Source organism: Myxocyprinus asiaticus, chromosome 5 (assembly GCF_019703515.2).
Source record: "Myxocyprinus asiaticus isolate MX2 ecotype Aquarium Trade chromosome 5, UBuf_Myxa_2, whole genome shotgun sequence".
NCBI lineage: Eukaryota > Metazoa > Chordata > Actinopteri > Cypriniformes > Catostomidae > Myxocyprinus > Myxocyprinus asiaticus.
In genome coordinates, this window is record NC_059348.1 from 45,757,421 (window position 1) to 45,772,992 (window position 15,572).

The 15,572-nt window shown below is 37.5% G+C and overlaps 1 protein-coding gene across 3 annotated transcripts in view; it reads left to right on the top strand.

The window, feature by feature from the left end:
* LOC127440614 (neuropilin-1a-like) overlaps positions 1–13,022 on the top strand; it is a 48,833-nt gene extending 35,811 nt beyond the window's left edge. For 2 of the 3 annotated variants that reach the window (XM_051697295.1, XM_051697298.1), the window contains exons 12-16: positions 4,752–4,898; positions 5,007–5,341; positions 5,443–5,539; positions 7,374–7,418; positions 8,343–13,022. In XM_051697295.1, coding sequence (XP_051553255.1) covers positions 4,752–4,898; positions 5,007–5,341; positions 5,443–5,539; positions 7,374–7,418; positions 8,343–8,611 — 893 coding nt within the window. In that variant the 3' untranslated portion in view covers positions 8,612–13,022. Of the gene's footprint in view, positions 1–4,751; positions 4,899–5,006; positions 5,342–5,442; positions 5,540–7,154; positions 7,199–7,373; positions 7,419–8,342 lie in introns of all 3 variants that reach the window. The other variant, XM_051697296.1, reaches the window with a different exon arrangement.
* Positions 13,023–15,572: the final 2,550 nt, after the last annotated feature.

The window sequence follows — 15,572 nt, forward strand, 5'->3', positions numbered from 1 at the left end:
AATGTCATCGATTCAACGTGTAAATGTCGATGGATATTTTTTTTAGATGCACCTTTATTTTGACATTCTCATGCCAGCCACATCCGTATGCATTTCCATCAGGCTATGCAGCAACCTTATGATAGTGTTGCCAAGTTTGCAGTTTTCCCGTCCAATTGGGCTATTCTGAAAATGCAGTTGTGGGTAAAAATTTTGAGTCGCGGGTTGCGGTTTTTTGGGCTACTTATAAAATGTACAAGTTAGATGGAACATACTATAAAATGAAATACAAAGTCTTGTTGATTTAAACGATTACGTTATGGCACAACAGAGCTAAAGGCACCCCTTAAGAAACTTTTGCTTTTTTATCTGGTCACAAATGTATCAAGGTAAAAGAAATGATGACCCCACACTTGGGGTAAAAGGCTCTCTCACTTGGGGTAAAGGGTCCCTAGGGGGTTTAAAGTGATATTGTGTAGATACCGGGGCAATAGTTATAGGGCACAGTTTATCAACTAATGCTAATAGTTTTGAGACAGCAAGATGATTTTTTTTGAGTAACAAATTATGACTACTTCAGAAAAAAGTCAACCATTTCCTGTTAATTTCAAACATATTTGGCATTTTATTACATATCAAGTGTTATATAAACAAACTAATCTCTATTATGATTGGATGAGTCAATGTGAGCCCACTTTGAACATTTTTCATAACAAATCTATTCATCCCACTTAAGAAAAACAATGTGCAACAGGGGGGCTTTTTACCCCAAATACTATCCTTTCAATTATTGGACAGTTATAGAAAAATGTTAATGACCTTAAACAAAACTGAAAATGTTGTCTCAAAATAAATGTGTTAATTTCATTAGCTTCATAAATTTGCAACATTTAAAAAAAAAAAAAAAATACAAATTTGACCAAATTGCCTCAAAATAAACTTTTAGGCACCACGTGCAAAGATCATATGTAACAGGAAAATTCCAGTGTATAGTGACAAACAATTGTTTAGGAAAGTACTGTGGTAGTTTTTGATGCTATTTAGTGTTTTGGGAGAAAATAAAATCAAAGGAGCCTTTTACCCCATGGAGCCTTTAGCCCCGTTGTACCCTATTGAATACCTGGCAACTGCATGCAGCGTCAAAGTGTCATCTTTCATTACAATCAGTGATGTCTGCTCAGATGTGCACTAGAATCAATACAGTTGGCATCACTTTGTATCAAACTTAACATTCAAGCACATGATACACTGTTTCCTGCAATTGTAATTCTTGTGTGAATAAATGTATGCCGCCTCTAGTCTATACTGTTAAAAAAGTCTGTAATTCGGTCTGTTTTTATGGCATTTACGGCTGTAAATGCAGCGTCTGTGCCGAACTTTCGTGAAGATGGCTCGAGTCGAGATAAGCCTGAGGTGACTCGCAGGGCATGTAGGTCTGTTGAAGAACAGCAGTTATAAACAACAATAATAGGTCAAATATGGGAGAAAGTACTGCAATTCCAAACATTTGAACGGTTGTGTAGTAGGTCATCCAGATACTCCATGCATGCAGAAAATTCACATACTGTGCACAGGAGGCTATACATACTGCAAAAACAGCATAGAGTAGTATGCCATTGCAAACAGTTCAAAAAAACGTATTAAGAGGGATACTAAAACATGCATTTTAAGGTCCTGGGTGGTAGTTTTCCACAGTTATTGGACACTTAATATTTTGGGCTATTTTTAGTATCTTTTGGGCTAGTTTTAAGCGGACTTTGTACTGGAAATGTTTGCTGGACTTGGCAACCCTGCTTATTATATTCATCTCGCTTTATTAGTGCTAAATATGCTTCTCATGTGGGACACGGATGTGTGCGGAGTGATTGAAACCTGAAGTTGTGCTCTACTCTATCCGTGCACGCCTGTCTGTCAACAGGGCTGCGAGCTCTGGTGACTGGATGGGGGTGGGGGTGGGGGGGTGGCTTTCCTCTATATCCTTGCGCATTTGAATTCTTCATTTTTTATTTTAAAGCACTTTGGAGCAATTTAACATTGTCAAACGGCTAAACAACCGCGATATTCTGAACAGCACTGATGAGGGAAAGAGAAAACACCTGCCCTGCACCCACATCAATTACAAGACTTTTCTATGAAGGTAAAATAGTGCCTAAATGATTTGCAAGCACAGTGTAAAATTTGTAAAAGCATAAATGAAGTTATAAGCGTCATAGAAAAGTTTGCATGCGCAGTGTAAGATTTGTGAAAGCGTAAATTAAATTGCAAGCATAAAAATAAATTGCATGTGCACAGAGGGTTTTGTAAAGGTGTAAATCAAGTTGCAAGTGTAAGAAAAAAATATTAGCAATACTTTAATGCTTTAAGTGTAATTCATGTGTTGTGAATTTGCAATTTCATATTAACACGAAGTAAATGTGGTCTGTATTCTGACTTCCTTTTTTTCGCGCTTACACTTTTGGCACAGTTTTTTCACATTGCAAACCTACAATCAGCGATATGCAAGCAAAGAAAGGGTGTAAGAGTAAACTGGTCAAGAAAAATCTAATTTGATTGGTTACTAGAAGCAGGTAGACCCGCCTTCTCCCTCCTGCTTGCTAAACTCTTTTCAGTGAGAAACTTGTGCCAAATGTGTGAGCGCAACAAAAGGGAAGACGGAACAGTGTATATCGGATTATTTCTGGAAAATATGTGTGCCACAAACACAAGTCATTTACACGTTTGCAGTAGTTTATTTTACACATACAGACTGATTCAATGTGATCAGTCTGTTTTGCTGTTCATGACACCATTTCTTTGCTTGCATATCGCTGATTGTAGGTTTGCAATGTTTTTGGCCATGTTTAGGTGCAAAAAGAGTGCCAAAAGTGTAAGCACGAAAAAAGGAAGTCAGAATAATACGGACCACATTTACTTGGTGTTCATATGAAATTACAGATTCACAACACATGAATTACACTTAAAGCATTAAATATTGCTAATCGTTTTTTCTTACGCTTGCAACTTGATTTTACACCTTTACAAAACGTTCTGTTGATTTATGCTTTCACAAATCTCACTATGCGCAGGCAGACACTATTTTACACTATTTTACCTTCATACTTTTCACATCTTCATATCAAAACCCTTACTAACATTTATCATAGTAAACTGTGACAGAATTTTTTGGAAGTTGTAGCCAAAAAAAAAACACGGAGAGCACATACTCTCCTGTCGGAAACAAGGTTGTGGGTATTTAAGTATTCTGGATGAAAAGACTTGCTTGACTGCTGTAGAGATGACAAATTGTCACAGTAGTCCACAAGGCAATGAGCTGTCATCAAACGATTTATTATCACATGTAGAGTATTTGACTTTATTTTTTATGTATTTATTTTTCTGTATTATTTTTTTTTTTTTCAACAACTGAAGTAGGCTATCTTATATTGTTGTGGATATCCCAATGTGGATGCTGGATTTTCACTTTTCAGAGAGCTTAATAAAATATTCATATTATATTTTGGTTGCATATGTGAGATAATAAATGTAATTGATTGTGTAAAATAGGCACATAATATCATATCGATCGCAGGCTCCTGAATCGAATCAAAGCAAAATCGCATCACAGCAGACTTTGAGGTATCGACAAACATCGGATCGCTGGCTAAGAGAATCGATACAGGATCATATCGTGATTAAACTTGCTATTTACACCCCTACTATCTATCTATCAATCTATCTATCTATCTGTTTGTCTGTCTGTCTGTCTGTCTGTCTCGAACCCCGTGTTCCAGTTTGACACGTAAAAAAAAAAAAAAAATCTGCTCATCCTAATTTAGACACAAACAGGCAGAACTTGTAATTAGACAAAATACGTATATAGTGCCCTTTCCAAAACTCTTTAACTGGATATGGAGTCAGTACCTGGTGAGAAACTACTTCACACACACACCATTCTCATTGGCCCGCTTATGGTCTTGTTTCTTTGGAGGTTTTCCCCACATACACAAGAAATAGAAGTATAAAAGAAAGTCTCTACTGCCACCAAGTGTTGTTCATCTCAATTACAATGTAGACTCTTCAGCTGTTGAACTTGTTACCAAATCTCAAAGCTATGTGCAAGGTTTCAAACACACTAATGGCAGACAGTCCGTTACTTTTTCTGACTGTCCCCTTCGTGACAGCTACATCATGACACTGTGCAGCTTGCAACATACCAGTAACATGGATACATGCAACATAACAGGGAAACATGCATAACAAGGCTCTACATGGAGAACGCTTAACTGTTCAAAACAGATTTGATTCCTAACCTGAGAGAAAGTGGGATAGTTCACTCAATAATGAAAAATCTATCATCATTTACTCACCCTCATGTTGCTCCAAACATGTATGACTTTCTTTCTTTCATGGAACACAAAAGGAGATGTTAGGCAGAAGGACAGCATCAGTCACCATTTTAAAAAGCAAGGTTTTGGAAAAACATAAGGGTAAGTAAATAATGACTAATAGTGAATTTTCATTTTGGGGTGAACGATCCCTTTAAATGCCTTGTTTAAGGCCACAATAGTAAAAGGGGAACAGCAACTCTCCAGTTCATATATCATCTACACCTTTTGCTTACCACCCCAAAGCTTTAACTACCACAAGTTAAAGCCAGGGAAGCATAGAATGTGTCTAGCACCATACTCTATACATACTATAGCTAACTTGAGCACCTTAAAGTGGGTTTATGTGAATTCGCTATTTAGGACTGTAAACTTGGCTCACTGTTTGTTTTTCCCCCTTCTCTTTAGCATACGTCTGGTTTGCTTGTGACTTTGGCTGGGCTGATAATCCCTTCTACTGTGGGTGGAGTCAAGACGGTGGAGAAGGAGCTGAATGGCACATAAAAAATAATAGCAAACATGCTGATCACAAACTACCTAACCTGGACCACACAGGTGTGAGCTGGCCTGATCATACACTTGTCCATTCAACAACCCAAGCAAAGCTTGAAAAATTACATATATGTTGATTATAAGTTCCTCAATGCACCTTTTCTGTTTCAGGCATGCCTCACAACTTTATTTACGCTGCTTCCAACACCAACACACAGATGAAGATTGAAACGATAACAGAAGAAAGTTTGGCAAGGAAAGGAAATGTAGCAAGACTGGCCAGTTTGTCCATCACAGCACCAGATTCAGACATGTGCATGTCTTTCTGGTACCACTTCACTGAGAAACACACAGGAACACTTAATATCAAACAGAGGATAGAGCGAGGAGAGGAAGAGGGGGTGAGAGAAGACACTGAGCGTCTGATACGCTTTGTAAATGGGCAGATTAAAAGCAGATGGAGGGAAGCAAGAGTTCTGATTCCCAGTGCCGACACATCTTATCAGGTACTAATGATGACCTCACTTTAATATGCTGTTCATGATCGGAACATTGTGATCAATATGAACATGACATAACTCTCTTTCTCTGAATGTGTGTGTGTTAGGTGATTATCGAGGCTCAAATGGATCCTACAGAATCTGGTTATATCTCACTGGATGATATAAAAATACTGGACGAAGTGGATCCAGATGAATGCATGGGTATGTTAAGCCCCGCCTCTTTCATTTCTGACACCTTCCAATCTCTTGACCTGCATAATGGATGAATCCCACAAGCTAAACTAAACAAACTTGTGTCTTCAGTGCCCAAATCCTTAATGAGTGTTATTGGAAGAAATGGTGATGTTACACAGTGGTAATCGCTCAAATATCCCAACTTCTAATTATCTAATAATGTGCTAAGCATTTCATTTATATGCATTTTATAAAATCCGTCATTAAAGAGTTCTAAGCCGTGAACCAAACCAACCAACTCCGATATGAATCACAGTCTTGGGTTTGAAGCAAAAAAAGTATTTGAAAAGCCGTTGATGCTCGTGTCTGTTTTGCTGTGTGTTCAGAGGTTCAGCGTGAGCGCTTCTCACGGAAAACGGGCATGCATAGAGTTTTCACTTTGTCTTCTCTGTTTCAGTCATCTGAAAACAGTTTGCAAGAATAGAGTCACCAATGAGAATGCTGAAAATGATCTCGGACCATCTCAGGAAGTGCTCTGAGTTTGCAAAATGCAGTTTGCATTTTACATTTATTGTGAACGCAACTCTACTGGTTTACTTTATTTTGACATTGCTTAATTCCTGTAAACGTTACCATAAATACATAGCAAATGTCATGCAACAAAATTAGGTGAATTGTCATGTGTGTAATCATAATTCAGTTCAGCCTCAGAAATAGTGTTTGAACAAGAAGTGTCTCTTCTGTGCTTGTCTACTTTTTATTCTCCATTTGTATGTTGCAAAATTATCATTATAATAATAATAATATTTACTTCCGGAACCAGACTGTTGCGCTCTATTGACTGCAACAGTGACAGCCCGCTTTTTCAGTGGCTTTGTTTCTTGAAGTATTTTCCCCATTCATTTTCAAGTTTCAAGCCTGAAATCACACAGATGAATCACAACATTACAACATTTGATTTAAAGCAAAAAGAGAAACTGGAAAAAACACAAGGGTACAATAAATTGTACTTTCTTATTCTACACTAGTTAGGCATTAGCCAGTGTTACCTAGCTAACCTTCACTATTTCACAAATATAATGGAATAAACAATTCTGCTCACAGATGTACAGTATAGTTTAATTCCAATTAAGTGTTTTCCAATTAAGTCCTCCTCAAAAGCACTTATTGTTGAAACACGATACCTTGTTAACACAAGTTTCCCGGCTGACTAATAAAAACCTGGGGCCTGATGCATGAAACATTCCTAATAATAAAATTCTTCCTAAATACTATTTTCTTCTTATTTTCTAACTTACAAAAAAAAGAAAAACAATTCTGAACATTTTGTATTCTTAAAAATGTTCTTATCCTTTCCTTAAACAGCTTGACACCTTCTTACAAACTTCTTATAATGAATCCTACACCCATTTGCCATTTTTGTATAAAATATGCATTGGACGGTCTGTTTTTCATCTGAGACTAAGACTACAGAACCATAAACGATCACTAAACCTTAAAGCTGAAGTATGTAACTTTCTGTGTTCAAATACTTTCTCGTATCCCTGCTTATTATGCAGAGACAACTATAAGTAAGCCATTCATCAAAACTGTTAGCACTGTCTTACTGTGGCACTTTAAAAATGTCTCTGTTTGTTTTCAGCAACCCCCTTAGACCCGCCCCAACAACGTTACCCAACCAATGGCGTGAGTTGGGGCGGGACTATCTCTTTGTTTGATCAGCAGCAGAAGGGGGGGTCTATCGCAAAAAATCTTTGTTTATTTATGGAGATTCTGAATGTGATTTTTGCTTCTGAAACCCAACTGTTGCAGTCTGTACAGCGGAGTTGATCCCTGATTGTGTGTGTGTGTGTGTTTTCAGACCCAGAGGATACAGAGGTTGATGAGAATGAAGTTGATGAGAACAGTAAGACTCACATTTCACTCACTTGTGTTTAGACTCTGTAAGACAGTGGAATACATCTTGTTGGCTTGCAATATTGTGATATAAAATCATTAAAGGAATGGTTCAGCCAAAAATGAAAATTCTCTCATCATTTACTCACCCTCATGCCATCCCAGATGTGTATGACTTTCTTTCTTCAGCAGAACACAAACAAAGATTTTTAGAAGAATATCTCAGCTCTGTAGGTCCATTTAATGCAAGTGAATGGTGACCTAAACTTTGAAGCTCCAAAAAGCACATATAGGCAGCATAAAAGAAATCCATATGACTGCAGTGGTTTAATCCATGTCTTCTGAAGCGATACAATCTATTATGGGTGAAAATAGACCAAAATATAACTCTCTTTTTTTTTCACTGTACATCTTGCCATTGCAGTCTCTCGACACGGTCATGATTTCAAGCTTGATTACACTTACTAGTGCTTGACACATGCACAGAGTGCTAGATGGTGCTAGGAAGTGTAATCGAGCTTGAAATAATGATCACCAAGGAAACTGCTGATGTCAACATTTACAGTGAAAAAGGAGTTATATTTTGGTTTGTGCTCACCCAAAATCGATTGAATCACTTCAGAAGACATGGATTAAACCACTGGAGTCTTATGGATTACTTTTATCAAATCAAATCAAATCCCTTTATTGTCACTCAACCTTATACACAAGTGCAACAGTGGGTGAAAGTCTTGGGTGCAGTTTAATGCTGCATTTATGTGCTTTTTGGAGCTTCAAATATTTGGTTACCATTCATTTGTTTTGTATGGACCTACAGAGCTGAGATATACTTCTCAAAATCTTAAGTTTGTGTTCTGCAGAAGAAAGTAAGTCATATACATCTTCATATACATAAGCTTATTAAAATATACTTACTTTCTCTCTCTCTCTTTAGTGACTTGTGAGGGGACTGATGACACCCTGTGGAGTTTTGGTCATGGCTCCATGCTAAAGAGCTTAGATCCCATCCTGATCACCATCATCGTGATGAGCGCAGTGGGGGTTCTGCTGGGTGCTGTGTGTGGGGTGCTGTTATACTGCGCATGCACTCACACTGCAAACAGAAACCTCTCCGCACTGGAGAACTACAACTTTGAGCTGGTGGACGGAGTCAAACTAAAGAAAGAAAAATTCAACGCACAGAAATCTTACTCAGAGGCATGAGGAATGCTGAACGAACACACGAGAAATTGCTGGACATGTTGAAGGAACGTTTTTAGAACGCTCTACACAAGGCTGAGACTGAGTCGCGTTGTTCTCAGGATGTGCAGGAAGAGGGACTGGCCTCTAGATGGCGCTATGTATAGATTGTACAGCCAGATGATGATTGTCTACTCGTTTGTTTGTTTGTTTGTACACTTGTTGCTGGTGATGAGACCAAGACAAAAATATGTATCCTCTCACACAGTTGGACATTTTTTTTCGTAAGTCAGAGCTGTACACAACTGGGTTTTCAGTGTTATTGTGCTCTTGTGTGTGCTTGAAAATGTGTGTTTGTTTTGTTGGTAACTCACACTTCATTCCAGTGGTGCCTTTTAAATGTGTTTCCATTGCCATTTCACACATGGGTTGACCCTGCACCTCTCCACCACGACCCGCTCTACACAGACAGTCATTTGCTCTTGAGCACAAACTGTTCTCCCACCGGACGCTGCCTGTCCACAAACCCATTATAATTCAGAGGTCAATATTTACATGTAAAAACATTGAGGCTGTGTCTCGTTTCGAAGGCTGCGTGCTAGGTAGGACGCGTCCTTTGAAGGCTGCAGTATACTGAGTGTCCTCCTTTAAACAATTCTCGTTTAAACGAGACGGCCTTCGTAAGACAAACGGAAACGGATCGTAACATGGTTACTATGACAGCACCTACAATTAGAGGGTTTAAAAGCAGAAATGTGAAGCTTTTGAAACGGTGAATATTTAAACGTTCAAACTTCAATTGTAAGTGCCTCACTGTAACCCAAATTTTTGCCTTTTTACTCTTTAACAAGCGCAAGCATTTTGAGTGAGACGGTAACAAAGTCCCTTTAGAAGGGAATGTATGAGGTAAATTTTAGGAGAGTTATAAAGATGTAAAGAGAAAAGAAAATAGATTTTACAGGTGTACTTTTAGTCTAATACTTTATTTTAATTATATATTAATATAATTATACATATTATATACTCTGCACCCATCTACTGAGGTACTTCAACTTGGGAATTAACATTACTTGCGTTTCAACATCATATTTATGGGCAAATTGGCGTTGTTATTTTTTTTAGACATTTCCGTTGAAGCAAAGAATTGTGGGTTGTGAGTGCCCACAAAGGATACACCTCATGCATCCTCTGAATTCCCGTGAAAGAAGGTCGCATTTGAAGGCTGTATTCGAAGTGTCCTACTCGCTTTTATGAAACGAGACAGCCTCGATGACGTATGCGGCCGACAAATGCGACCTCCGGAGGACGCAGCCTTGCAAATGAGACGCAGCCTGTGTGTCCTCCATCGTCACTTGTTCTGCCAACACAGCCCACAAAAAAGTGAAACACACCATTAGAGGAAATTAATAGTTTCCAATATATAGTGAACCAAAAAATTATTTGAACAGTTAAAGGAATATTCTGGGTTCAATTCAAGTTAAGCTCAATTGACAGCATTTGTGGCATAATGTTGATTACCACAAATATTTATTTCGACTCATCACTTCTTTTCTTGAAAAAAAAAAAAGCAAAAATGGAGTTATAGTGGCACCTACAATTAGAGGGTTTAAAAGCAGAAATGTGAAGCTTTTGAAACGGTGAATATTTAAACGTTCAAACTTCAATTGTAAGTGCCTCACTGTAACCCAAATTTTTGCCTTTTTTTTTTTTAAAGAAAAGGAGGGGCAAGTCAAAATTAATTTTTGTTGTAATCAATATTATGCCACAAATGCTGTCGATTGAGCTTAACTTGTATTGAACATTCCTTTAAGACTAAATTTATAAATTTTATTGCATTAGATAACAAAATTATTCAAACAAATAGGCATTTATTTAAATAAAGGTAGCACACACACATTTTTAAAGCAAAATATTTCACAAAAATAAGTTTGTTAGGTTTTCAATTATAAAACAATATGTATATATATATATATATATATATATATATATATATATATACTGTTAAAAATTGAGATAAAATGTATTTGGACAATTTCTAGTTGTCAAACATTAGTGAAACATGTTCATAGTTAATGTACTGTAATGGCAACAACAACAAAAAAATCACTAAGAAAAGTAAAGTTAGAAAATGCTTAAGATAATTTTTTGCAGATAACCCATATTTTGTTACCTAATGCAGTTAAATTCATATATACATTACTGTGCAAAAGTCTTAGGCACATAAGATGTTTCACAAAAACATCTGTCTTAAGATGGTTATTTATATCTTCAGCTATAGTGTCAATAGGAAATATACATTTTAGACTCCCAAACATTACTTTTGCAAATATGACAGAACAGAAAAGAAGAACAGGGAACCCTGCAACAGATGGCATGACCCCAACAGAGCCCCCCACTGAACATCGAGTCAGTCTGGGATTACATGAAGAGATGGAAGAAATGGAGACAGCCTAAATGGATAAAAGAACTGTGGCGAATTCTCCAAGATGCTTGGAACATCCTATCTGCCAACAACCAAGAAAAACTGTGTCCAGGTGTACCTAGGAGAATTGGTGCTGTTTTAAAGGCAAAGGTGGTCACACCAAATATTGATTTAGCTTGTTTTATGTTTACTGCACCTTGTATGACATTAATTGATATATGAAAACTATATATGGCATTATTTTTGAAGACATCCTCACTATGCAACAGTTTTCACAAGTGCCTAAAACTTTTGCACAGTACTGTATATATATATATATATATATATATATATATATATATATATATATATATATATAGTAACAGGTAAAGGATGGGCAAGGAGGTGGGAACCAGCAGAACAGTCAACATAACTTTGACATAAAAGAACTGAAACATAACATGAAACACATAATGCACACACACATAGTGGCTGCGTTGGTCTCTCTCTTGCTCTCGAACTGGTGCCCCCGGCTCGTCTTGTCCCCCTCCCGGCTGATTAGGTGACTCAGTACCGGCCGTGCACCCTCATGGCCCGGCCACGCCCTCCTCCTCATCACACACACACACACACACACACACACACACACACACGCATATATATATATAAGAACCATTCAAGAAATGTTGTCCTTTGTCATGTGCAATAGTGTGGGTGGGAAAAACTTAATTCTTTCTTATTTGACATTTTTAACACTCTTCGTAGCTGCTCGTGGAACTTTAATTTTTGTGTTGCCATGGTATTGTGTTCTTATCAAGTGACATCAATGTGACAGTGGATCTTCTGTGAAAATAGTTTCTTCTAGACTGGCAGGAGGCAGTAGGACCCCTCCTGATTAGGAGCTGCTGAGAATGGGGAACTAGGACCATAACAAATGAAACATTTAGGAGTGCTAATGTAGGACCATCTCCCCAAAGAAATTAACTGCATTCACAGTCTGTGCTTTTGAGCATTTGCAACCGTACCAAGGAAACAGAAGACAACACATTAGCTGGAAAAGGGATCTGGGTCTATTTCACATACAGCAGAAATGCAGATTCCATCAACAGCAGAGAGGAGTTGGCAGAAAACTTTCATACATAAACCAACTTGTGTAATTTTGCACTAAGAATTATATTTAATGAAGAATTTAGTTAGTAATAAAGTGGTAACTACTTTAAATCATAAGAAAAATAACTGTTGGTGTAACAGCTCATTTTAGTGCTATTTAAAATGAAATGGTATTTTTCTTAAATGTTACTATTTCTGTGATGTATGTCCTTACCTATTCACACTTTCACAACAAACTCCAACAAACACGCTTGTTGGGTCAGTGTGTTCACTGTTGGTGTTTTATGGGCAGTTTGGTTTGAAAATGTGACCTCCAAATCACAATCTCCATTGTTTATGTGAACGCGAAAACTTCTTGGCCCCCATGGCTCCAGAATCTGAGTTTCGGAGACTGCCTGCGCAACATGCTATCAGTAGCTCCACAGGAAAAGGTTATTATGGTTGAACTGATGCAAAAATTGGGGGATGGTGCTTGTTAGTAATTCGGCAGCATAGGGTTGATATCAGGATACATTAACTTTCGGAAGCTACATGACGATATCCTGTGTGATCATATTGACCAAACCTGGCACAGACCTTCATACTGTTCTGACTTGAGTTGTTATTTCTTTTCTAACTGATCCGACTTCCAGGATCCTGACTTTCCAGGCGGGTGATAATATATCATAAAATAACATTCTAAATCCAACAGCCAATTTAGAATGTTGGTGTTTGTTTGAGTTTGTTGGGGCCAGTGTGAACTGGTCTTAAATCTGACGTTCCATCACAGACTTTCACAAAAAAAAACAAAAAAAAAAACGTAAAGACTTAAAGTTGTCCGCATCAACAATACGCTAACATATTTGACCAATCCGAAGACTTTCTCAACGATATAATGAATACTCCAAAGAGCGAAGTTGCAGTAATAAAGCTTTCATAATGATACATTTTGTTTAAAATACTTGTCTTTGTGTAGTGAAACCTTATCTCTCTCTCTCTCTCTCTCTGTGTGTGTCTGTGTGTTTGTGTATGTGTGTGTGTGTGTGTGTGTGTGTGTGTGTGTGTGTGTGGTATAAACAGTCTATTGAGTGTTGCATAATTCATTTTCTAGTTTTACTAAACATTTAATGGTTTAGTAGCCGGTACTAGTGTCTCACTTTTTAACTTCAGTGAATAACTCTCAGGGTAGGTTAACTTTTCAAACAAAGTCCAAATCTGTAGAGACACTTAAGACTTAAAATTCCTGCCAGGTCTCCTAAGCAACCAAAGTGGCCCGGTTGCTAGGGAGGGTAGAGTCACATGGGGTAACCTCCTCGTGGTCGCCATAATGTGGTTTGTTCTCGGTGGGGCGCATGGTGAATTGAGCGCGGATGCCGCGGTGGATGGCGTGAAGCCGCAACGTGCTCAACAAGCCACGTGATAAGATGCGCGGGTTGACTGTCTCAGACGCTGAGGCAACTGGGATTCGTCCTCCGCCACCCGGACTGAGGCAAAATCACTATGCGACCACCAGGACTTAGAGCGCATTGGGAATTGGGCATTCCAAATTGGGAGAAAAAGGGGAAAAAGGGGAAAAATCCCCCCCCAAAAAAAGACTTACAATTCCTGAGGAAAAAAACTAGTGAACATTTTACCATTATTTCCCAGTAAAAAAAAAAAAAAAAAAAAAAAAAAAAAAAATATATATATATATATATATATATATATATATATATATATATATATATATATATATATATATATATATATATATAGTTCAAGCAACGCAACTACCACTAGATGGCGACGCTCTACAAGTTCAGCGGGGCACTTATTCTTCTTCGCCGCTAGATTGCGACAGAAATCTCAATTTCTGAAACTTCAATACCCCTTCAGCTGACAAAACTTGAGTAAAAGGACAAAATTCACCCAAAAATGCAAATGCTCTCGTTTACTCACCCTCATGCCATATTAGGTGTGTATGACTTTGTCTCTTCTGCTGAACACAAACAAAGATTTGTAGACATTTTTGCAGGTTCAACCAATGCAAGTGAATGATGGCAGAACTTTGAAGCTCCAAAAGCACATAAAGGCAGCATAAAAGTAATCCATACAACTCCAGTGGTCCATATCTTCAGAAGCGAAATGATAGATGTGGGTGAGAATCAGATCAATATTTAAGTCAGTTTCTTATTAAAAATCTCCACTTTCTCCTAAGCACTCTTCTCTCCTAAGAGTTCTTCTTTTTTTTGGTGATTCGCATTCTTCGTGCATATCGCCACCTACTGGGCAGGGAGGAGAATTTATAGTGCAAAAGGACTTAACTATTGCTCTGTTTCTCACCCATACCTATCATATCTCTTCTGTATATATGGATGGAGTCATATGGATTACTTTTAGGCTGGCTTTTTGGTAAAGTTCTGACCACCATTCACTTACACTGAATGGACCTACAGAGCTGAGACATTCATCTAGAAATCTTCATATGTGTTCTGCAGGAGAAAGAAAGTCAAACACATCTGGGATAGCATGAGAGTGAGTAAATTATGAGAGAGTTTTCAGTTTTGGATGAATTATCCCTTTAAGCAGCCCACATGCAGCTTTTTACAAAGAACTCGATGACTATAAACCTACAATAAATTGTTCAGTTATCCATCTCTTCATATTGTCACAGCTCTGAGCGGCAGCAGACATAATTGTTTTGGAAAACAAATGGTAATGTTGTTTGTGTCGTCAAGGTGACACATTTGAGGGTAACATGGTGTGGTTTCACATCCAAACCACTGTTTCAACACTTCTTCCTACAAACCACTGAGTTTGTGTTTTGTGTGTATGTGTTTATTTAAACATTAGTTTAATATTGAGAATGTGTGACCGCTGTGCCACTTCCCTAAAGATGCTGGCTTTGATAAACCTCACATTTGAGCTGAGCTCTCACATATGATAAGGTAATTTATTTAGAAAATGTTCTCTATATGCTGTGTTTTTGTATACTCTACTCAAAGTTCCAACAAGCTAAAGCATACAGAAATGAGAGTTTAAAAAGTGTGGAAACCTGAATCTAAATATAATAATAATAATAATAATAATAATTCTGTTATCATTTAATCATGTTGTTTTAAGTAGGCCCAGACAGAATCTGTGGACCTTTTCTGCATTTGTTACATCGCTGTGTTAAAAGAAGGTGAGAGTACTTTAAGTGGTAGCTGAATGAATCATTAATTTAGGCAAAATATTTCATTAACAAACATGCAAGGTGTTGGGAATGCCAAAAGTCTCTTTCAAGGCAATTCATTCCACTCGGCAGCCATCTTTTTAACGCTACCGTTCGGCTGTTACCTATGGATATATATATATATATATATATATATATATATATATATATATATATTTTTTTTTTAAGTGTGATCTGAGCTAATCAAGCACAGTTTATGATACCATTGTTGTCAGATTTCACTGCTAAATTGGAATATGTTCTTTGATTGTAATCTTGACCAACAACTAACAGAGTTGTCT